The sequence below is a fragment of the Ochlerotatus camptorhynchus genome, unplaced genomic scaffold (genome assembly GCF_037179485.1).
Source record: "Ochlerotatus camptorhynchus isolate MF236.1 unplaced genomic scaffold, CSIRO-AGI_Acam_v1.1 ptg000300l, whole genome shotgun sequence".
Lineage (NCBI taxonomy): Eukaryota > Metazoa > Arthropoda > Insecta > Diptera > Culicidae > Ochlerotatus > Ochlerotatus camptorhynchus.
Genome location: NW_027040788.1, coordinates 941,357 through 965,947, shown reverse-complemented (window position 1 = coordinate 965,947; position 24,591 = coordinate 941,357). Strand labels below are relative to the sequence as shown.

General features: G+C 42.1%; 1 protein-coding gene across 1 annotated transcript; it reads left to right on the top strand.

The window, feature by feature from the left end:
* Window positions 1-8,577: 8,577 nt before the first annotated feature.
* LOC135707012 (lysoplasmalogenase TMEM86A) lies at window positions 8,578-23,851 on the top strand. Its single transcript, XM_065228730.1, has 5 exons — window positions 8,578-9,081; window positions 22,397-22,566; window positions 22,630-22,936; window positions 22,999-23,215; window positions 23,451-23,851. Exons 1-5 carry the CDS (start codon window positions 9,055-9,057, stop codon window positions 23,477-23,479), a joined length of 750 nt encoding a protein of 249 aa, XP_065084802.1. The 5' UTR covers window positions 8,578-9,054; the 3' UTR covers window positions 23,480-23,851.
* The last annotated feature ends 740 nt before the right edge of the window (window positions 23,852-24,591 follow it).

The following is a 24,591-nucleotide window of genomic DNA, read 5'->3' as shown; positions in this document are numbered from 1 at the left end:
TTGCTAGATTTTTTTTTTTTCTTCGATTTATTTTCCGTACTTAGTACCAATGCTTCCGCCGCCAGGAAGGCAGCTCCCACACCTGGACCCTACATATCGACCCATCAACTCATGAACCGGGGACCAACGGCTTTACTTCCCTTCCGAAGGAAGACGTGATCAGAGATTTTGTGCCTCAGAAAATCCCAGCGGCGCCGACTGGGAATGAACGCAGGCCTACTGGGGCTTACTTACACGCTTAAATAAGCCGGACATGGAGGGGGAATTAGGGAAAAGATTGGGGAACGTGAGAGGTTTTCAAGTTTCAATACTAGCAAAAATATTTGAAATATTGCGAACTTGAAATTGACCAAATGGCATTCTTCTCATTCTGGGGCTTTGGAACTTTGAATAGTTTCTAGTTCTTGTTCTTGGAGCTCAAAACTTTAATGCTTTAATATTTTATGAGATCTTAAAATTACGTAAATGTCAACCATAAATTTTTATTGGTTTGGATTGAAACATTTATCTCTTAAAACTGATCCCATGTCTTGAAATCGTTTGTGAAAAATTAGATATTTTTTACCAAAAAATTACATATTTTTAACGCAACTAGAAAACAGCTTTCTTATAAACAAGGAAATTAAAGATTGCGCTCGAAAAAAATGCAATACTTTCTTTTGTGTATAACTTTTTATTGCATGGGTAAAAATTGATGAAATTTCGAGTAAAACTAGTTTATTTATTTATTTATTCCTTCGTCTTCGATATACTCGTTCAGACTGCAACTTAATCTAAATTTCTAATTCTAGTACTAAACACATTTTTGCTAATGTTAAAGTCAAACTGATCATAAACAGTGTTGAAAGCACGTATACAGGTACTCAGAGGGTTGTTATGTCCATAGCTTGTTCTGTGATGAGGTACGTAAAGCGCAGCGTGAGTTCGAAGTGAACGAGATGGAGCGTAGAAGTTGACAAGCTGACGCAGCGCAGGGCAGTCGATGCGATCCGTAAGAATGTCGAAGATGAAGATACGCTGCAATTTCAGGCGTCTGGCAGACAGCGTTTCCAAGTCAAGTAATAAGCAGCGTGAGGTATATGGAGGCAGGTGTGTTTCATTGTTCCATGGTAGGTGGCGGAGAGCAAACCGAACGAAGTATTTCTGAACTCGTTCTAATTTGCTGGCTAGTGTAGATTGATACGGTGTCCAAACAGGTGCGGCGTATTCAAGTATGCTTCGTACCAATGAGCAAAATAACGCCTTCAAAGCATAAGCGTCGGTGATGAAGGCTGCATGGCGTCGAATGTATCCTAGGACAGCAAAGGCCTTTGCAGCTGTTGTAGAGATTTGTTCGTTGAATCTCAGTTTGCTGTCCAATATAACACCTAAGTCACGAATAGAATCTACACGTTCCAGGGCAGAGGGCCCGATCTTATAGCTGTATTTCAACACAGTGCGGCAACGTGTGAATGAAATCGCTTTACATTTTTTTATGTTAACGTTCATCCCGTTCTCTTCGCACCATTTCAACAATTCGTCAATGTCGTTTTGTATGGCAGCACAGTCCGAGACCGATGCAATTACCCTGAATAGTTTAAAATCGTCTGCGAAGAAAGATTTGCCAGACGATAAGCGGAGACCGAGGTCATTGATGTACAGAATGAAAATAAGTGGTCCTAGCACACTTCCTTGAGGTACTCCAGAGGTTACGTCGAAAACTGATGACTCTTCAGTCTCGATTTGAACAAAAGCTTTGCGATTTGTTAGATAAGATTTGAGCCACTCAATGATCCAAATCGGGAAGCCCATGTGCAGAAGTTTCTCAGTGATATGGATGTGTGGTACGGTGTCAAACGCTTTAGAGAAGTCCACGTAGACTGAGTCAACCTGGCTACGAGCCTCGACTTCGTGGAACAGAGTGTTTGTGTAGCACATCAAATTGGTCGTTGTTGATCGCCGTTCCACGAAACCATGCTGGAACTCGCATATTAACGGTCTAGATGCATTGTACAAAAACTGGTGCACCAGTTTCTCGAAAACCTTACCGAGGCAGCAAAGTATCGAAATGCCTCTGTAATTTTCTACTCGATTTAGATTGCCAGTTTTGTGGATTGGCACCATTTTAGCAGTTTTCCACATGGTTGGAAATTCGCCTTTTGATAGCGATTGGTTAAATATCAAGGTTACGGGCGTCACTAGTTTTAATGCACAAGCTTTGATAATGGAAGGAGGCAATCCGTCTACACCTGCTCCCTTCGAAACATCCAGGTCGTTCAATAATTTCAGTACCTCCTCTGGAGAGATACATACAGTAGGCAGGTTCACGTCGTACGATGGCACTCGCTGGAAACTTCCGGGAAGAGGAATCGGTGGAGAAGTACTGAACACACTTTTGAGAAAGTCAGCGAATAGAGTTGCAGATTCACTAGGTGTTGCAGCTGTCACTCCTTCATATTCGACATTGCAGGGAATGCGTTTGTTTGCTTTGCTGTCCCTGACGAACTTCCAGAACGATGCGGGGTTCTGCTTCAAGTTTGACTGGAGATTGTTGACGTATGCTTCATAGGTCGATGCAAGGAGTTCGTTGTAGCTGCTTTCGATGTTACGGAGGTTGTTCTTGTTCTCGTCTGATCTCACACTGAAAAAACGATTACGAGCCTTACGAAGCCTGTTGCGTTGTTGACGTAATTCCCCTGTCCACCAGGGTTTTCTGTTTACCGCGTTGGAAGTGCAGTGACGGCGAGGAACAACCTTGTCAAAGATCCTGTGCAGTTTATCATAGAAAACGGACACAGTTTCGTCTATCGAGGGTCGATTCAACAGTGAGAGCCAATCAACAGCCGAAAGTTCGTTATTCACTAGGTTTACGTCACATCTTCTGAAGTCTAGATAGGTTACACCCATTTGAGCGCTGGCGTGATTCCTCGTAGTGTAATGAGTATCGAGTCGTAGGAGAAATGGCTTGTGATGGGGGTCAATTTTCAGGAGCGGAACTGGAGGGTCAATTAGCTCAATATAGTCCGGAGCGTTAGCGAATGCAAGATCGAGAGTCCTGCCATTGACGTTCACTAAAGAGTTGATCTGAACCAAACCCCATGCAAATATCGGCTCGGTAAGCGCAAGTTCTTGTTCTGTTGAGGCGTTTGATGGTAAATGACCATTGATATCGCCATCGAAGCGCCAGCAGAGTCCGGGAAGATTATAGTCGCCTAACGCTAGAACAACGTCATCGTCTTGAAGTTTATCGCAAACCTTTCGGATTGCGTCGGCGTGAGCAGAGTACATTTCAGGACTGGAATTTGGTCGAAGGTATATTCCAAAGACGTATACCGAACGGTTTTTTAGTTGTAACCGCACAACGGTCTGCTCAAGCTGCTCACAGTCGGCCACTGATACTGCGCAGCACTGATGACTCGTTTTGACGGCGATTAGTACACCACCACCCCTCGATAGTTGGCTCGTAAGTTCACTACGATCGCATCTGAAAATTGCATAATTTGACGACAGTTCTCCATCCTTTATGTCTTGTCGCAGCCAAGTCTCTGTTAGCACGATAACATCGTAGTCGCAGCTCGATAGAAGCAATCGCAGCTCGTTCGTTTTGGTACGCAGGCCTCTTACGTTTTGGTAGTAGATGGATGTAAACTGATCGGTTGAATGGGCATCGTCGTCAATACTAGCAATCGCGTCATTGTCACATGCTGCACGTTCGCTGAAACTCGGAGAACCATTATGCAGGGAACAAGTTGAGAGAAGTGGATACTTGCCTGACAGTGCAGGCTGGAGGACCCCTTCACCTGACCCAAACACAGGGCCGGGACGACTGCTGAACGATGGCTGGATGTGCTCGACTGTGATGGGGGGCTCGGGGTCCTCCAATGTACTGAAAAGTAGGCGTCCCGGATGTTGTTTGGTAACATTGGAGCTCGTTATCACGGCTCTTGGGAGTGTTGGATGATGACAGTTGTCCGCTAGGCTCGCATTGCTGCGTTGTGCTGAACTGGAGGTATTGAAGCTGCGGGATTGAAGATTTTCAACGTACGAATTGTTCATGTCGGAATGGTACTTGCCTGAGAGGGCAGTTTGGAAGACCCCGCCTCCAGAGCTGAACACAGGGCCAGGACGACTTTGACGCTGGTCGTTGGACTCAGGATGCAGCACGACTGTGTCAGACGGATGAGGGTCTTCCTTAGAGCTTGTTACGATGCGTCCTGGGATGAAAGAGTGGTCTATGATGATTTGTGAAGACGGGCAGAGGGTCCATTTTTTTGGTTCGGCTGAAACATGCGGACTGTTATTCCATCAGGCCAATACCACGGATCGCCGACTACTCCCGATACTGCTTTGCAAACGGTCACTTTGAAAGAGACAAATGAAAGGTCTTCCATACTCTTTCCTCGGGGAACTAGCTTGATGATTTTGAGTTGAGACGAATCAACATTAGAGATGTCCTGGACATGCTGCTTCAAGTCATTCTCATTTTGTTCTGGTGCGAAGGGAGTCACGTAGAAAGAAACCATGTCGTTCACGTTCTGGTCTTTCTTTGCGATTCGCAGGGATGTGATGCTCGGTCTGGTATTGCTGCCAGGTTGTATGCGGGACCTTGTGCTATCTACTGCAGAGTCGATGCGAGACCCATTGCCTTCGTCATGGGGATCGATGTTGATGAGGGGAGCCGGATTGTCGACGGTCAAAGATTTCGGTTCATGAGTTGGAGTGGATTGCGTTGAACCATTCAAACGAGATGCATTATTGCCAGCAGGTCCGGAACTTGAGGACGGTTGGCTTGGCAGTATCCGCACCCGCTTGTTGGAACCGATCACGAACTTTTCCGTTGGTTGAGCAATTGTGGAGCTGATTTCGTCGAGTACCTCGAAGAATGACGTCTCTTCGCAAGACCTTGAACGATTGATAGGATCTTCCGAAGTGTCGTCAAGAGTAAGTTGATCCAGGTCGTGTAGGAAAGTTGATTGGTGTGTTTGCTTCGTTTGTTGTTGTTTGCCGTAGATTGTTTTGTTGATTTTACGAAGATTCTCACCATAATTTCCTAGCCGAGTGTCCATTGAATCTGTTCGTATTAAAAGCTCGCGGAGGGCTTTCATAATCGTTTTTTCACGGTCGTAAACGGCAGGCTCGAAATTTAAGCGGCAAGCGTTGCAGAACCAATAGAGTCCAACATTCGCGGTCCAAGATGCATATTGAACCTTAGTTAGCCCTATGCAAGTGTGATGGAATGTCGTGCCACACGTTCCACTGCACGTTATTACCCTACCCGAGTTCAAGGGTCGCGGGCAAACCTGGCATGTATCCATTAAGTGGCGACGACGAAAACTGCTTTGTTCCAATCCTCCGCAATACGACGGTAGTTGGGAAGCGCCAAAATGTAGGCTAAGTTCGTGTATGGTCAACGTGTACGCTTCCGAAGATTGTTGAAAGATGGCGTTTTGAACGAAAAAGCTCGAGCGTAAGTGAATGAGCGAATGCAACAAAGGCGAGTCACTGGACTGGTGTCACAAAGTAAACACCGTGAAAAGTCAGGCACGGTTCACTGTCACTATTCACTATCGCTGGTATGGGAAGGATCAACCATCAGGACATACACAAATCCTTTGTCAATAATTAACAGTGCACAAAAACATACAAAAAAAACAGTTTAAAATTTCGTAAACAAACACCGGAGACCGACGACCGAGACGTGTTGCGAGATGAATTGTTTACATGTGCAAAATCTCGTCACTATCTGTCAAGTGGTTATCGAGATGGCTTCCAAGCAAGAAGTGCTTCGACAAATAAATATGAGAGCGGTCGTGGAAAATCCAGGCCAGTCCCACAGGTGGATCGCGAAAAAGTATGGAATCGACAATTCAACCGTGTCCCGTGTGATAAAATCGTTCAAGGAGACCCAGACGACCCAGCGGTGAACTGGCAGCGGAAGAAAAGCGAAGACGGCCGACCCCGTGAACGCAAGGAAGGTGAGGGATTACTTCAAGCGCAATCCGAACCATTCGAATCGGGACGTCTGGTTCGTCCAGCAGACCATGAAGCGGGCCGGACTTCATGTCTTCAAGGTAAGAAAGACCCTAACCGAAACGATAAACAGAATACGGTGGCAAAATCCAGCGCCAGGAAGCTGTAACGCGAGTGATTGGTGCAGTCGAAATGCATCGTAATGGACGATGGGACGTACATTAAAGCGGACGCCAAGCAGATCCCCAGCCTGGAGTTTTTCGTCGGCAAGTCCCGCCTAGATGTTCCGGAGAAGTTCCGGAAGAAGAAGGTCGGCAAATTTGCCAAGAAGTACTTAGTGTGGTAGGCGATCTGGGGATGCGGCAAATTCTGCAAGCCCTACATAACGCCGGCACCATCAACGGCCAAATATAAAAAGTGTTGGATAGCCGGCTTACCTCCTTCGATGTGTAGTGGCAGTGGAGCATCCGTGCCGACTCCAACACTGTTGTTATTGGTGCTTCCTTTGGGTTGCGGGGAATCCAAATTGTAGCTCGTATAGGTAGTATTCCGCAGGGATAATTCCAGCGAGTCTTCTTCCTGTCAAACAAAACACTCGAGGCTTGGTGAAACACAGTTTACAAAACTACATTTATTATAACACACTAGTCTTCTTTACAAGCAAACAATTTACTACAAATACTTAAAGGATAACAAATTTAAATATTCATCCCCGATGGGATGTCCAACCGTCCTATCCGGTGACCGAAACCAACCAACTCTCGTCTCCTGATCTGACCATCGCTTGACCCGTGACCGCGTAGACCAAATCTCCCTCTCACGTTCTCCGTCCGATCGGTCCAACTTCGCTTCGAACAGTTCTGTGCTCTTCGTTGGTCATCTCAGCTGCTGCTCGATGTCCGCCGACCGTAAATACTTAGCTGATGATGATCGCTATCCCTTACGTGTTACGTACAGGACAATAGACACATCTCGACTCGTAGCCTATTCACTCGTGTTTTGTTGAAGATCAGCTGTAGCAGCGATGGTGATATTCCAGGGTTGTAGTATGCTGGGGTCTTACTCTCGTACATAAAGAAGAATACCTCCAGAAGCGCCTGCTGTCCTTCCTTCGGTCCCACGAAGGTGACACTCTGTTTTGGCCGGATCTGGCATCGTGTCATTACGCGAAACCGGTGATGGAGTGATACGAAGTCAACGATGTTGTTTTTGTGCCGAAGGAGGCAAATCCGCCAAACTTGCTAGAACTTCGGCCAAAAGAAAAATTCTGGGCGATTATGAAGGGCAAGCTCCGGAAAACAGGGAAGGTCTTCAGAAACGACAAGGATTTGAAAAAAGAGTGGATGAAAGTGTGTAAGAAAGATGGCACAAGTGTTGCACAGGATTTGATGGGTAGCGTTAAATCCAAGGTGCGGGCATTTAGCTTAGGAGAGGAGGTTAAATAAACCAACTTTGCAATAATATATGTGTTGATTTGTTCCCTGAGCGTTTCAAAAATATCCGACTTAAAATGAATGTTTGGTGATCATTTTTGTCTGTTGCATTTTGTCGAGTACAGTCTTTATCCGAAAAGTTTTGGAAAACCCTGACAACTCAAGAAATTTTATCAAGCAAAATGAGTAGACACCCTGCATAAGAACCATTTAAAATATTACTTCAATCTAATTTGAATTTAATAATTTAATAAATAAATTCACCAGACACGTGACGAAGGCATAAGGAACCCCTATAATTTCAAATAATCTTGATAGATTAACAACTCTTCATTAATATTGACGGCAAGATTTGAGTTTGAGTATTGTTCTTATGCTTAACCGCTTTAGCTTTACGGAGCTGATAGTTCATTGTTCTTTGTTTGTAACAAAATTCACTTAATTCTATGTCTAGTAGGAGTTGGGCCGAATACTCGCGGCTTACTCGAGGTTAGAGAGGTACATTGTCGAAGGAGTATTGTTCTGAAAGTTACTGATTTGTTACAAGTTCTCAACATCAATTTGGTTAACTTTGACGTAACGTTATGATAAAATGCGTGTCGATACTGTGCCACAGCATGAATTCCTCGACTAGTGGCACACTTCAATGAGTACAAAGTTCATTTACTTAAGCAACTTTGCAAACAAGTTGTCCTTGAAAAAATCTGGATTACGATTTGAAACATAATAATGATAAGACTTACAGAAATTCGGTCAGAGAGTAAATTGTAGAAAATTGTCTAATCTCTTATTTAAATAATATATATATACCTTATTTGAAAAAAAAAAACTTTTTCTAGAAAGCCAACTTAACTATCTACAGAGTATCAACTAATATCAGAGGAGGTGCTCCATCGACCTAATTTTATCGTACCCACCCCAGCTTACAATCATACGCGTTGTGCACACTGAGCATTCACGATTCAAATGAATTAATTTTACTCCTACCAACGCGGAGTTTTTTCGCTCTCCATTCTGTCTGCTCCATTATTACCGGCCGTGCCGTCAGTCAGTGCGTTGTTACACGTTGCACTGCATGGTTCACTAGCAGTTAGTTGCCGAGAGTGCGGTACTTTACTCAGTCACTGTTTGAAACAAAGCATTGTTGTTCAGTTCCTACAAATCGGTTGAGATTGCGAATGAACTAAAGTGCATTATCGCCGCATCGGGTGTATCGTACCAGTGGTTGTGTGATAGCGAGATGATGTGCTAAAAATTGTTGATTGCTTATCATCCCTTCGGCAATTGGAACCTGTTGAAATCAATTAACGCAGGCGAGCGTAGGTCATTTGAGCAAAAACTAAGAAGCGAACCAGAGAGACAGCAAAAAACGAAGCAGTGATCTTGAACTTCATAGAATACAAATGCTCCGCGGTGGTATATTTTGAACCAGAAGAAGTGAAGTCAGAATCGACGCAAGGAATTCATTGAAAGAAAAGTGGCAAATTCGCACAACATTGTGCGTGTTGAAAGTCTAAAAATACGGTGTGCGCGATAAAACAGGAGGTGTGAGTGTGACATTGCGAACCACGTAAACAGAGATTTGCGGCATCAAAATCTATTGCATCGGTGCCTACTTAGTGGCCGGTCTTATCTATCCGAACCGAAAGCTGATTGATCGCTGCGTGGGATAATGGCGCGCGTAGATATTGGAACAATTGTGAGTTTGAAACTCAAGCTGTAATCTTGGAATCAGGGTTGCTTCCACTCACTTGCTATAAAAAAGTATTATTCGGAATTATGCAATCATTAGATGCAATAATTCTATGTTGTACTTGTAAGTAACAAGAAGAAGTAGTAAAGTATGTGTTTTACTCATAAAACCTGTCAATTTCGCTTTGAGAACGTCACATTCAGCGATCTTATGATTCATGAGCGTTCACTCAGAGTGAGCGCTCACGAGTCGTAAAATCTCTGATTGTGACGCACTGAAAGCAATATTGACACATTTTATGTGTCAAACATTTTATTCATGACCTCTTCTTGTAACTTACAAGTACTAATTAGTATTACACTGTATCATGATTTCATAATTCCGGAAATCATTTTTTTATAGCAAGTGAGTGGAAGTAACCCTGCTTGGAATTTTGGTTTAATTCTTCAGCTAAGCCGAAGGCGATAATAATGTTTTTGTAAACGGTTGAGAGCTATACGGCAACTGTAGCTAAGATGATTATGGAACACGCAAAAACGAGCATGTTTTGGTTTGATAAAAGCAGAACCGGTCAAAGGTTGACTGATTATCAAAAAAATGAGCATATTACGTGCCAACTGGAAATTCACGCCGGCACTCCACAGTTGCAAATAGAGAACTTTCTTAGTTTATACTCACTGGCGATATATGCGTAACTATCCCATCCCAAGCAGTGCTGATAAAAATCCTTTCTTCTACACTCAATTTAGCTGAATATGAAGAAAACCTTAACAGATAGACCAACTACCTGCATGAATTTGAATTTTGATATAAACAAATTCCCTTGATCTAGGCAACCTCTGAGTATCAAAAATAACATTTGTTTTTCTTCATTCGTGGCTGGATTCTCATTATCGCCTCTGTTGTTGTAGATATTGATATTCGTCTTCATCTTGGTCGGGATGATATTGAGGATCAAATGCAAAATGATTATTTTCATTTTAAACAAATATAGCGCTGAAGAACGTGGTTTTTAGACATAAGTCGACGGCAAATTATTGCCTCAAGCTGAACTGATGATAATATCGATGATTAGGGCAGTGTGGTCGACAATATTCAAAATAATCATTTTGCCCAAAATTTCGTTGATTATTTTGCTTTTGAGGATCACTTCTGATTTTGACAATTTTGGGTTTGATAATCGAGCACTGGTGAATATCAACAAACGCGTATTCGTTGATGTATAATAAACTCATTTGTTCATTTCGCTCGTTTCGTAACTACGAAGATGTTCAAAACAAACGCAATTCATCGACACTGGGTTGAAGCGCTACTCCTTGCGTGTGATGGTAAATGATAAAAACAGACACTGATCCCAAGTAACAATTTGGACACAGACAAACAGATATAACACATAGACGAAAATTCTTCAAAAAATATCGTCAATCGTATTTTGCATGCGCACTAGCACCATCTCTCATCCACATTCCCAAGCATTGTTTTGCAACCGGAACATCCCTCGTTCATGCAATTTTTTCACTAGTTGCTTTTCCCTCGTTCTGTAAGCGCGTCAGCTATGTTGAATAAAAACAAAACAGATGGAAGTCAGTGATGTCGGTTCTACGAAATTTTCCATAGATCTATAGAATTTATTGAATTCTGAAGATATACGGATCCGTAGGAAAAATTCGCAGAAGCTAAGACTTTTTTTTTTAGAGATTTATTTTGCTTGTTTATTGTGCTTTTTCTTTTGCTGGAAACAAGTTTTTAAATGAGGTAATGCATCACTTATTAGTGCCCTTTCTAAATTTAGATGTATCAATGTTATATGTATCAATCAATGATATTCATGGTGAAGTATTGAACAACAATAACTGGTAAAAGTTGATAGAATATTACAGTCATCAACATGATTTGTTCTCGAATTCTGTGTACATCGTACTACGTAATATTAGGAACGGAATGACTAATGTGCAGCAGTTTTGATGTAATATTCAACAACTTTTATTATATTCGTCAGATGTGGTATGTGTCTCCAGTGGGATGACTTGACCTCTTATCAGACGTGAAAAAAAAACTGGCATTACAGGAATGGAAGCATTGCATGATTTTCAACAACCAACAGTTGAATCAAGCTCAAAAAATAGTTTCGACTTGAAATCATCTTCACAATCGTCCCAGACCCGTTGTTGGATGTAGAGAGAGGGTCTTCAAACCTGCACTAGCAGGCAAGTACCACGTTAATGTTGGATTGCCTCTTCCTGATGTCTGCGCCAGTGGTATTGTATGCAACTCTTAACCTTCCACCACGGCTCCATCGATCGACAACGCATCTATTGCAGTTAGCGCTGTAAACGTAGCTCATCTCCTGCGCATATACTACAAGAATGTTCAAGGACTACGGACCAAGGTAGATTCGTTCTTTTTGTCCGCTAACAAGTGCGATTATGATGTCATTATATTGACGGAGACATGGTTCGATGACCGTTTATACAGTGCTCAACTGTTCGGGAATACCTTTTCGGTTTATCGCATGCCTCCAACAGTGCAAAAACCCTTGGTGGAGGTGTCCTAATCGCTGTTTCATCTCGTTGGAACAGTTATCCAACATTTTACGAGCGCTCATGGCCTCCACAACACGGTTGAGTTTCTGGTAGGGAACATATGATTTGAAGTTTGGCTTGTGTCGTTTGACCTGTAAACGATCAAATTACATCGTTTATACGTCAATCGACATAACCCAAACATCAAATCGAATTTTCCCTACCAGAAACTCAGCCGGATTGTGGCGGCCATCAGCGCTTGTAAAATGCTGGATATCGATCCGACACCTGTTTTCGATCCTCTAGAACAGCTGTGGGTTAGAATCACTATGCCAAGTGGAGTTATTAGTAAAGGCGTGATCTATTTATCTCCTGACCGCCGCAACGATGTCATTAGTATTCAGGACCATGTGAACTCTATCGGTGCTATTATCCAATTTGGAATTCAGTGACTATGCTCTGCAGCTCGGAGATTATAACCAGCCTTTGCTCCGGTGGAGTAAGTCGTACAATGGGTCTTTCCAGGTTGAACCTCAATCGGTTCTATCGGCTGCTAGTTCGACGGTTTCGCTTTACATGGCCTCACGCAGATCAATAGTGTATTGAATAGGAACGCTCGCTTTCTAGACCTTGTTCTGTCTTACGAAGCTGCTACTCTGGCATGCACCGTTTCGGAAGCCATAGAACCAACCGGTGGAAACTAACGATTTAAAATTGGCTCACTACTTGACTAGCCTATTGGCTCCAAGCAAATCGATTAACGTACCCCATTCTAGTCGAAATTCTAGTACTACACTATGTTTGTTTTGATTCGCAATGAAAGTTTGACAGATAAAATTAGGGGCTCCTGGATTTTCCTATGTTTCGAGGGGTGCATCGATTAGCTTGGGACCGATGAGAGTACCAGAGCTGAGCGAAAAAGTTGAGCACGTTTCTTCGGGACCTTCTGGTCTTAAGAGTTACCTCTATGATAGAACCATAGAGGTAACTCTAAGACTAGAAGGTCCCGAAATAACGTGCTCAACTTTTTGGCTCAGCTCTAGTACTCTCTTCGGTCCCAAGCTAATCGATTCACCCCTCGAAACATAGGAAAAACCAATAACCCCTCATTTTATCTGTCAAACTTTAATAGCTAATCAAAACAAACATAGTGTAGTACTAGAATTTCGACTAAAATTGGGTACGTTAATCGATTTGCTTAGGACCAACAGGCTAGTCAAGTAGTGAACCAATTTAAAATCGTTAGTTTCGTATTGATTGTTGATAGAACCTCTGATCTTTCTTGATGCATAGCACCCTGCTTTAGACGTCCTGATGAACCTCCCAGCGCCAATCGTTTTTGAGGATTGTTCCGAAAATAATCGTAAACTGGATTTCCGTCGAGCCGACTTAGTTACGATTAGTGCTGCTGTTTTCGGTATCGACTGGCGACCATTAGAATTAGCTGGATGTGTTGACGATGCCGTTGAATATTTCATTCAAATGATTTGGGATATCATGGTTGAATTTGTACCTATTGCCCGCCCCGCACAAAAGCCACCGTTGTCTAACGGTCACTTACGTCGGCTGAAACGGTATAGATCGGCTAAATCGCCACGAAGATACTACCAAAATTGTTTGTACATTACGAAGCAGGAGTTCAACCGCACAAGTAACGAGTATAGGAAATGCAACAGATTCCTGTATCGACGATATGTCTTCCGTACGCAATCATCTCTTCGCAGAAATCCAAAGCGTTTCTGGTCGTTTGTAAACTCTAAAAAGAACGAAGTCGGTTTGCCATTGTCAGTTCATCTCGGTGAGCAAACCGCTGAATCTGAACGGGAGAAATGCCGCTTTTTTTGCTCAACATTTCATGAGTTCGTTCAATGAATCTTCGGCCTCACCAAATCAAGTCACGATTGCTATAAGCGATTCTCCAACAGATGCATTTGAGCTCCGTCCGTTTCACATCAGTGAACATACCGTCAATCTAGCTATGCAAAGGTTGAATTCTGTCCGTCATTGTGAGAGCTGCCAAAGTGTTGACCTATTACTGCAGCCTTCTCTACAGGGGTTATCGGTGGAACGATTCTGCGGTATTAGTGGTGGAATGGACCTAGGCTTGTTTTTTAAGGATTTTGGTATGTTTCCAGAAATGCTTAGTACAATCTGGGAGAGAGCGGATCTTACTAGCAAAGTCGTTATTTCTGAGATCCACTATCCTGGCTTGGATAATTTTGGGAAGGCGATTGCAATTGGTCTTATGGACAGGCATACCAGAGCGTTGGTCCTGCCATCGGATGGTGTTACCGAGCTTATAAGGTCTTTGGTAGATCTGTCAAGGTTCAGAGTATTGCTCACCTGTCTGGATACTAGCACGTGTTGTTCGCTGGTCCAGGATATTGCCTCCTCGATGGATTGCAGACACCGGTCACAGTCTTCGGACGACTCCGGTTGGACATCGTAGGCGATGGTTGGGTCGCCGCAGGGTTGATATTGATCCCAGTTGACACGCTGGTAGTTGCGCCGTGAAGCTTCGAATCGGTTCACTGAGGAACCAACTTCGGACACCACCGAGTGGTCCGAGCTGTGTCTCTGGTAGGTGATAGGTTGAGCGATGAAGATATCGATGGTAGCGTGAACACCGGACCGATTCAACCGGGTGGGAGTGTTCAGACTCAAGATGTTGTACTGCGCTTCCTCTTTGTTCAGGATGGTGCCGTTTTGATTGCGCCGACTGTTGCCCCAAGCGATGTTTGGCGTTCAGGTCGCCAGCGATGATGAACTTGGCCCGCCGCTGTATTAGCTTGACAATATCTCTTCGCAGGTTTGCTGCCGACCCATCTCTGATGTTGACTTGTTTTGGGCAGTATGCCGCAATGATGGTGATGGGGCCAACGGGAGTAGAAACTTCTACCCCGGAGCTGGTTCGATCCAGTCTCACAAGCCTACAATCGGGAAGGAAGATGTTAATCTCGGACTTCAGGTGCGTTTCGGTGATGATGGCAATATCGATGTTTCGTTCGTTAAGGAGTTCAACTAATTCGATGCGCTTGCTCCTGACCCAACAAACAACGGGCGTTGAATAAGAGCTTATTCAGGCAAAAACATGCTTCTTCAGCTAAAAAATAGCTTATTCAGCTGTTGATCAACTCAAATTGTTTGTTGGGGAGTGAGCAAGCATTCCAACGTTCCTGACGTCTTGAGTTTTCTGGAGTTTTAGGCACCCCAGCTGTTGGCGGGACCGATGCAGCACCAGCAAAACGGTTGTTGAGTGGAAATGGCGGAAGCATCGGAATTTGGCGCCGTTGGAAGATGGCAGGAAAGTTCTGCCCGTTATTTTCTGGCACCTTTCTACGGCCAGGTTGATTATTCTTAGAGGTTTTATCACCGACAAACCGGTATGACACTTAATTCTGACTTATGGCCGAAAATCGTAAGCGGCCGAATTTAATCCGAACTGTCAAAACCATAGAATTTTTTGATCTAGATAAAAATAATTTGTCCAGAATATATCAGACACGAACCAAGTAATAACTTTTGCATGCGGGCTCATGGCTTAGCTAAATATTTCCTGCGAACATGGAGCCAGATGTCAGTAGTGTGCTTTGGTCAGAAATTTTATTGTTTTTAGTATGGTCATTCATGTCGGTTTGTCGGTGGTTTTATTGCCGATAGCAATGAATTCCGCACGCTTTTGGCATGTCTTGCTGGTTGCCCGATGTGCTGCACCACAATTGGCACAATTGTGGTCTGCTTCCTCCAATAATTCGCAGGCATCAGGTGCGTGTTGCTTGCCACAATTGTTGCAGCGGAAAGCCATGTGGCAGTTTCTCGTTCTTTGCACGAACAGCATGCAGTTCGCGCATTGGGTGACATTAGGGTGGACTGGCTTGTATCATAGAGGTAACTCTAAGACTAGAAGGTCCCGAAGAAACGTGCTCAACTTTTTGGCTCAGCTCTGGTACTCTCTTCGGTCCCAAGCTAATCGATGTACCCCTCGAAACGCAGGAAAATCCACGAACCCCTCATTTTATCTGTCAAACTTTCATAGCGAATCAAAACAAACATAGTGTAGTACTAGAATTTCGACTAAAACTGGCTACGTTAATCGATTTGCTTGGAACCAATAGGCTAGTGAAGTAGTGAGCCAATTTAAAATCGTTAGTTTCAACCGGTTGGCTTGAGTCCATATTGCTTCAATTCATCCGACAGTGTGACCAACCGATTTAAAATTGGCTCACTACTTGACTAGCCTATTGGTCCCAAGTACATCTATGAGTGTACCCCATTCTAGTCTAAATTCTAGTACTACACTATGTCTGCTTTGATTAGCTATGAAAGTTTGACAGATGAAATGAGGGGTTCGTGGATTTTCCTGCGTTTCGAGGGGTACATCGATTAGCTTGGGACCGAGGAGAGTACCAGGGGCCTTCTGGTTCTAGAGTTAGCTCTATGGTTTTTCTGTTTCAGTACCACCTCGACGGCCTTGTGGTTCATCGCTGGTACCGTCAGCTAGATGCCTTCAGTACACATGTGCATGGTGCACTTGAGAGCTTTACCAATGTAAAAGTAGAGTTTCTCCCGCAAGCCTTCCGGGAATCTTTTTACGAAGAACGGTGGAACTTTCTCCATCTTTTCCACCTTCGCTTCATCACCGTTTTCCAGGATGGCGTAAAGGCCCAAGCGCAATGACAGCGGCAGCGGAAAAGCCCGATATGAGTAAGCCTACTTGTCGGATTGAAAACTAGTTAGAATCAAATCGACATCGGTTAGGCTTCTCGATGTCACTTGTGACTACTGTCAAACTTTCCGTTTCCGTTCCGCTTCCGTCCACATTGCGTTTGGGCCTTAACGATTGTTGGCCGAAAGCTTCTTCGATGCCAATTGTGCACTGGCGGTGTCCAATCGGGATCGTTTCCCGTCCGTAATAGCAGTCGTGTCAACGGTTTCCCCATGCTGGAGTCGTGCGATGCTTCACCAAACACCGCGAAAAAGGAGCGCAAACACTATCACAACCAGCGTTGCCAGGTCATTTTCAAAAAAATCTCGAACAGGTAAAATATAAAATCTGGAAAAATCTGGAATGCTAAAAAAAATCCTCTTTTTAACATATTGCTATTGAAATCAAAGTGATGTGCAAATCTCCGGTAACAATGGGTCAGTATGATCATCTGCAATTTATGTAAAGTACTAGAATGGTTATAAATTACATTTTTAAATAAATTATATAAAGCAAATAACTTGTTAGCATTGCTAAAATCATCCAAAACTTGGAAAAGTATTGACACGGTGTGCCCAAAAAGTTCAAATATCCATTACGCAGCATTTCAAAAATTGAGTTAAATGTGGGTAACAACAGCAAAAATATGGTTAGAATTTGTTTTTAAACTGTAACTTTTTTTTAAAAAAGAATGAGATAAAAAGAATCAAGAAAATGTGATGGGATGGATTTTGTGAACTAATAGTCGATGTAGTCCTTACTATTTGATGCAGTACCACAATTTAATGATTTTATTAGTTCTAAATAATTCTAATATTACTCTGAGGTTCATCAGATTTACAGTTTAATTCTTGACATCATACAACACACAACACCCAGCAGACCAGTAGGCAATTTTATTTTGGAGCAAAATTCACCGGGCTGAAGTGGGAATCAAAGCCTAACATCGTGGAACTCACACACAGTTTACCTAAACTACGGGTAACTCCACTATTCGCATGACCATTATGCCAAAGAATAATTTCATTACGTTAGGGGAAATGTTGGCTTCGGCAATACCTTAACCTATTATCGTCAGGGGGTAAACAAAGTCCTAGAGCACTCAAATTTGGCCAATAGTTACTCTGAAACACAATGTATCCACATGCCAAAATTGAGCTCTCAAGGACGTTGTTTACCCCCTGACGATAATAGGTTAAGGTATTGCCGAAGCCAACTTTTCCCCTACATAAATTAAAGTATGATAGCTTCATTTTTGAAGTCTCAGGATCTTGAAATGATTCTAAATTCCGGAATTTATATTTTTCCTGCGTCCCAAATCATGAATGTTTTGTTAGTCTGAATTTACTTGGAACTCTATACAGGATATCTTCGCTTTTTTTTAGTTCAATTCGAATCATCCTAGAATTACAATATATTTCTTTTCTATATTCCCCTAAAATAATCTTGAAAATATCTAAACTTTTCCAGTAACATTCTAAGAGTTCTTAGCATTACCTCTTGTAGTCTCTTATAAATAACTCTCCAATCCCACAACTCCCTTAAATTGGTAATAATTCCCAAGAATTGGCTCAATTTTGTGTCCATTTTTCTCTATGAAATTCTTAAAATATTCTTAACAATTTCCTTGGTACACTCTTCAGAATGACCATCACACTCTTCTTAGGCATATCCGATAATTTCCTTTAAACTGCTTTGTAGGTAAGGTCAGAATTGTTTTGAAATCATTTTCAGTATTACCTAAGTACTCAAGTACTTTGTCAAAATGGGTTTGAAAGTCTCCCAGAAATTGCGCTTAAAATTTTATTAATATTAATCTCCATAGAATCATTGGGCAGATTTCCATTGAAATTATTCTCACGATTCGTATCTGCATACTCCTTAGGTATCATCATAAGAATTTTCTATGATTTCTCTTCCGGATTGTATTTCCTTTATTGACAAAATCTCCATGCAATTGTCATCAGAGTTGACAAGACAATTGACACCGTCTTCAACCAGAGGTTGCACAGACAGAATATTTAACACTAGAAGGGAGTTAAATATAGAGTTAAATCCACTAGGGAAATTTTCAGATTGCCAAAATTTGCACCGGCTGGAGCGGGAATCGAATAGTCACTTCGTGGCACTCACAATCAGAGTTGCGACCTATCACAATCACGATCATCAAACAGCTGATGGTAGTAACGATTTGTACATTCCTATCAATGTGCTCGTCGAAGCTCTCTCCATGACCATCCATCAAGTTGAAGAAAGAAGTACAAAGCAACTGGTGAATGTCGTCTTCGGTTGTGATCTATCACAATCACGACACTCATCTGTGCTCGTTTTGAAGCAGTTGCAGCTTTGCTTGCTTATGTGAGTATGTTGGTGAGTGAGCCCAACAGCTTCCGTTTAATGTTGCCTGCTTTGTTCGTAACTCACACAGTCGCGCCTGCCGAGACGGACTTAGAATGCGTAGGCATTGTTTTCATTTTCTTCTGTCGTTTCGCTTTTTCTCATGATCGTACTTCAGAAGTCTTCAATGTTTTCGTTCTGTTTTTCATCATCAGCAGCGAGTGTAACATTTTGCTTGTGAGCAGCGACCATTACTGGTGATTGTTGTTTGCCATGGCTCTACCTCTCACTACGTGACAAAACGTTCTCTCAGCGATAGTCGGTTGATGCGTAGACGAGTGTCACGTAAGTGTCATGATATTTTGCATCACTGCTCACAATACGCCTAAATGATGGGTGACACCGCACGACCCCCAAGCCCACAAAAATGGATGTAATTCTACTCAGAAGTAGCTTGAAATTCTCCTTTGATTTCACAAAGAATTCACCTCACACTTAACTGTGAACTATTTTCAGAATTACCTTAAAATTCCAATAATGTCCAACGTTGATGGCCGATGGCCTTTAATAATTAAAGTAGCAAGTTTGGCTTTTTATTTTTTTTACGTAGGACTACGTCTTTGATTTATATATGGGGGTACACTTTGTGAAAACCGAAAATGGAACATGTAACAAATTAAGAAAGATTTTGAACGTTAATAACTCAGCTGCCCTTGGTCCAATTTCAATAATAATAACAATAATAATAATAATAATAATAACAGAAATATGGCTACGCATCGATAACAATGCTTCCGAATGTTGATTTTCAACAAGAAACTATTGAAAAACTGGTAAATGTCCAGCATTGTCCAAAAGCGTCGAATTAACTAACAAATCTACCAATTACCTACATGCATATGCTGCTTCCCCAGCACAGTCGTCAGAGAGTAGTAAGTAGACGAAACAAGTCGAAGTGGCATTCGCCTCCGATCGTCGGGCGCGTGCGAATAGGGAGGATGGAATTGCGTAATATTTTACACACTCATCGCCATACTCAGAACCACACGCTCCCAACGACCACACCACTGTGTGGTGGTGTTCGGTCGTCGAAATTAGTAGCAGCAGTAGCAGTTCTTTCGGCGTGTGGCATTGAAAATTGATCTCCAGTAACAACGAAAAGCTGCCTGCAAGCAGCGAGCTGCAGAGCCCACATAAGTAACCATCAAAGGAGGAAGAAGCTGCACCGCTATGCTATGGATCGGAATCAGTAGCTCTTCATGAGTCGCTGCGGGTCGGTCATCTATGCCAAGCATGTCACCCTCGCTCCAAAATACATACAGCTCGACAGCCTCATCCGTGTTGAACACCCAGCTCAGAATTACTCAACCATCACTACAAAACGGTCCTTTTCAGTGTCATCAAAAATTTGTTTAAGAGTATTATTTGGATATTGGTTAAGGCCATCAGTTCCCGCAAGCAGCTAGCTATCAAGGCTCAACCTATCTATAGAAGGTGTGGAATTGTAGGCCTGAATATATTGGTGCAATTAGTTTTTCCTCGGCTTTCATTCCGCACGATTCGTTTCTTTCGTTTAATCAATCACCCTTGTAGTGACGTCAAAAAGATTGTTTCAATCGGCGCTTCCATATGAAATTTAATGTGGATTATAGAATTTTTTGTATGTTACCAAAATTTATGAATGGTTTGCCACTAAATGTTGATATAAATTATTGATTATTGAATTATCGCACTGTATACCATGAAAAAGCAGCCTGTTTGTGAGTTTTTGCCTGTTTTCAAGTAAGGAGTTATCATAAAAAACAAATCGCCAGCTGGTATTTCCCAGCGACTTTAAAATAAATAAAATCAAACAAAATCATCATACAGAACTAGCTAGGATTTGTTTTACTTCATATTTCACAAAATTGCTTTCGAGTGTTAAGACATCCTCTCCCGCAAAGTTTACATTTTTTCCTCTACCAACACATACATCAGGGCTTGATAGATCTCCACAGGATCTATAGAATCCACGCAATTTCAAAAAACTTAAATGCACAGCATTACGAAAAGAGGTCAGGTTTCGACCAATAGCAGATAGATTTTAATTCTAAACAAGCCAAACGATTGGAAATTTAACTACCAATCTGCTAAAATGAACACTTAGTTAATTTTCAATAGGTCACTATTTAAAAATACCAAATGTCCAACTGTGGCAATGGTGATCAAAATTATCACCGAATGTCTGAAAACAGCGCATTCCCTAACACAGACTTAAAAATCGAATTCGATGCGGTCTCATTCATTCAATCACCGTATGTGGTGGTGTCCAGTGCAGCAGCAGCAGCAGGAGTGCTTTCAACAACAACAACAACGAAAGGCTGCCTGCAAGCAGCGAGCTGCAGAGCTCATATGAGTAACCATAGAGAAGGAGGAAGAAGTCCCACCGCTAGGCTAGGATCGGAATCAGTAGCTCGTCGTGCTCAGCTCAGATTACTCAACCATCACTACAAAACGGTCCTTTTCAGGACCACCATAAATTTGTTAAGAGTATTATTTGGACATTTATCAAGGTCATCAGTTCCCGCAAGCAGCTAGCTATCAAGGCTCAACCTGGTCTCTATAGAAGGTGTGGAATTGTAGGCCCGAATGTATTGGTGAGATTAATCATCGTCCGACCATTTTCCAGAACACGCTGGAAGGAAGTGTTAAAAATCCATATAGAATTTGAGAGAAGTGGGAATAATTCGCTTTGGGTGTATATTCAGTCCCCAGAAAGCCAATAAAATCAAATTTGTGAGAAAATTAGCTCTCACGAGTTCAATCTCTCGAAGTCCCTCCTTTTTTACATATTCTGCACAAACGATACTTTCCGCCCCGCCCCATTCATATAATTCGAAAGGAAATCCTGTGAGGGGTGAATTGAATACACTTTAATACCAAAATGCATAAAACTTAAAAATTCATAAATAACAAAAAAATCAAAATACACCTTTAAAGTCGGGTAGATGAATCGAAAATACTCAAGTTGACAGTCCCTTGGATTCTCTTCATCAACTTTCTCTTTGAAATAAATACTAAAAATTTGATACGCTTACAAATAAAAACGGAAAGAGTTAAGATAATTGATGATTGATCAATTAAAAGAACTAAATGTTCACATTTGTTCCGTCCACTAGCGGTCCTACGTCAAGCTTCCGTTCGTGCCCCTAGGCACAGACCCTTCTACTTTGTATTAGAGGGTAAATCGATTGCAGTGATATTTTTAAAGCAACATGTTTAAAAAATCTGGGAAAATCTAGAAATATACGTGGTCTGTCTGTGTATCTGGCAAGACGACTAAAAATCTGGAAAATCCAGATAAATCTGGAATACTGACAACGCTGATCACAACGAACATAGCGAACAACTCGAGAGAGCGAGTAGAACCTGAACTGTACTGATTGACAGTCAAGCAGATAATGAATCGTGAGACGGTTACCTACCATGAGCGCACAAGTTCTTTACCCGTGTGCAAACATCTGCGCATACACTTGGGCACAACACCGGTACACCCGAGTGTATTGCGTTAAATGTTCCTGAGAACAAGATTGTACGCATGTTCAAGCCGAACATTCGCTTGGATTTTTGTACACAAGCTCGACATGGTACATGTTTTCGTGAAGACTCTCCATACAACTGTGAAATTTAATTAGTTAAAAGACTGTGGACTCAGGGAGGGATTACTGATTATTCGTTGGTAATTATTTTCACTAACAAAGATTTTTCCCCATTTCAGGCAAATGTCGCTGCACCTCGGATGTTGCTCTTCTTCGTCACTTTCATCCTGTACTTTTCGCTGATTGGCCTCACCGAACGAAGCACCATAGAGTCTACCATTCTAAAATGTCTGCCCATCGTAAGTCTATGGATCTTTGTCCTGCTAACCGGGTTCAAACTGAAGAAAAGGTGGGGAACTCTTTAACATCCACTTCCGTGACGTCAGTTAACGCAATTCTCTTGCAATTTCAGCCACCGCTATAAGCACCTCATCCTGATCGGGTTGATATTCTCCTGCTCGGGTGACATCCTTCTCAACTATGACCTGTTCGAAGCCGGTATGGCCGGCTTCGGAGTGGCACAAATCTTCTACATATCAGCGTTTGGATTCCACCCGGTGAAACCATGGTTCGCTCTTCCCCTGTACGGTTTGGGTGCGACAGCCGTGGGTTTCATGTTCGACAATCTGCCACTCGTCATCAAGATATGTCTTCCAATCTATGGCATCCTGCTGCTAACCATGTGCTGGCGTTCGCTGGCTAGGATCGATTCTGCCAAGGTAGGCGTAATTCAGGTATGTTTTAAACTTCAAAATTAATCGCACGAATTTTTCAATTCCAGAACATCCTCCGAATGACCTGTGGAGTTGGTAGCATACTGTTCATGATATCCGACAGTATTATTGCGATCGACAAGTTCTACACCCCGATTCGCAATGCCCAGGTTGCCATCATGGTTACGTACTATGTGGCCCAGTTTGGAATTGCACTGAGTGTCATCGAGCAATCGGGCCCAGCCAAAACTGCCAAATCCTCCTCCTCCAAGCAAAGCCAAAACGGTATGAAACAGAAAAAATCCACCTAAGAAGAAGAATGATTCGCAGCGCCATCTATTCGTTGACCATTCAAAACTTACACCTACACACAAACGTCTGTGGAAAGGCATGCATGAACACACGCACACGTACATACATTTGTAAAGTTCCTGGTGTGTGGGCCCCTTTTGTGCATTCATCATCCGGACGCGAGAAATCCAAATAACATTCGTTTCTTTCTTTTCCCCTTTGACCGTAGATGGAGTAGAGAATGGTATTGAACCATGATAGTGTTAAAATGTTTAAATTTAACTAGAAAACAAATCAAAATTATAGACTGTGATCTACTATCTTCCCTCGAACTTTGAGGATCAACCACCAATCCAAGTGTTTGTGAAGCGGCGAGAAGTTGTCGGTTTGGGATTCAAATGCCTCTCAAACATGGTGTTTTGTTTCAACTGTTCTTGGTAAAACTAGAAACGAAACAAGAAACTTAGAAATACAATGCAGTTGTCATCCCTTAGATGTTACCTTTAACCTAGTTCAAGGAAATTGTATCAAGAAAAAAAAAGTAGACAAAATGAGACTGTGTATGTTGTTTTAGAGGTTAGAAAGTTTTACTCTTGATGAAAGAAAAATATAACTTTAATGTTCCTGAAACTACGAAAAAAATTTCGTTTGATGACAGCCTCCACCGATTTGAACAAGGAATTTCTTTCGTTGCATACCAATAACGAACTTCAGAATGCTTTAGTTTATTTTAAAAAAAATCAAATATTGTTTACCATGTTTAAAATATAAACTTCTCACTTATCTATCAATACCACTATAAATTTTGATTCCGCGCATTAACGCTCAAAGACCGGAAGGAACATGAGTTCTACGTTTGCGAAGAAGTTGAATCATTTCGCTACAGTTAGTAACACTACCTTAAACTTACTCAGACTATTTACAGGAATTGGAAGATCTTATTGGAAGATGCCTGTCGAAGGGAATTTATTGTTTTAACCTAACAAAATGCAAACGATTGCAATCGATAAACTATATCTAAAAGATAATAAAACACATGATAGATCATAACCTCTTAGAGATTTTCTATTCTGTAACAGTACATGTCTCCGTGTCGTTTTTTCTAGCTACGATACTACATTTCTAAATTTTGTTATTTTTTCTACTCAATTTGACATATTATTGGCACATTGTTAGTCTCTGTCTAGATAGGGGGTGTAGTGTACCGGTTCACTGTTTATAGCAAAGCTCAGAGCTATGAGTAAAAGAGAACATTCTCATTCTCTATAGAGATGGATACCCTCATATCTGAAATAAAGTGAGTCTTACTTCTGATGCTACCTAAACCTGACGTGTTTTTAACTGATGGAGGACCACCATTTAATGCGTTG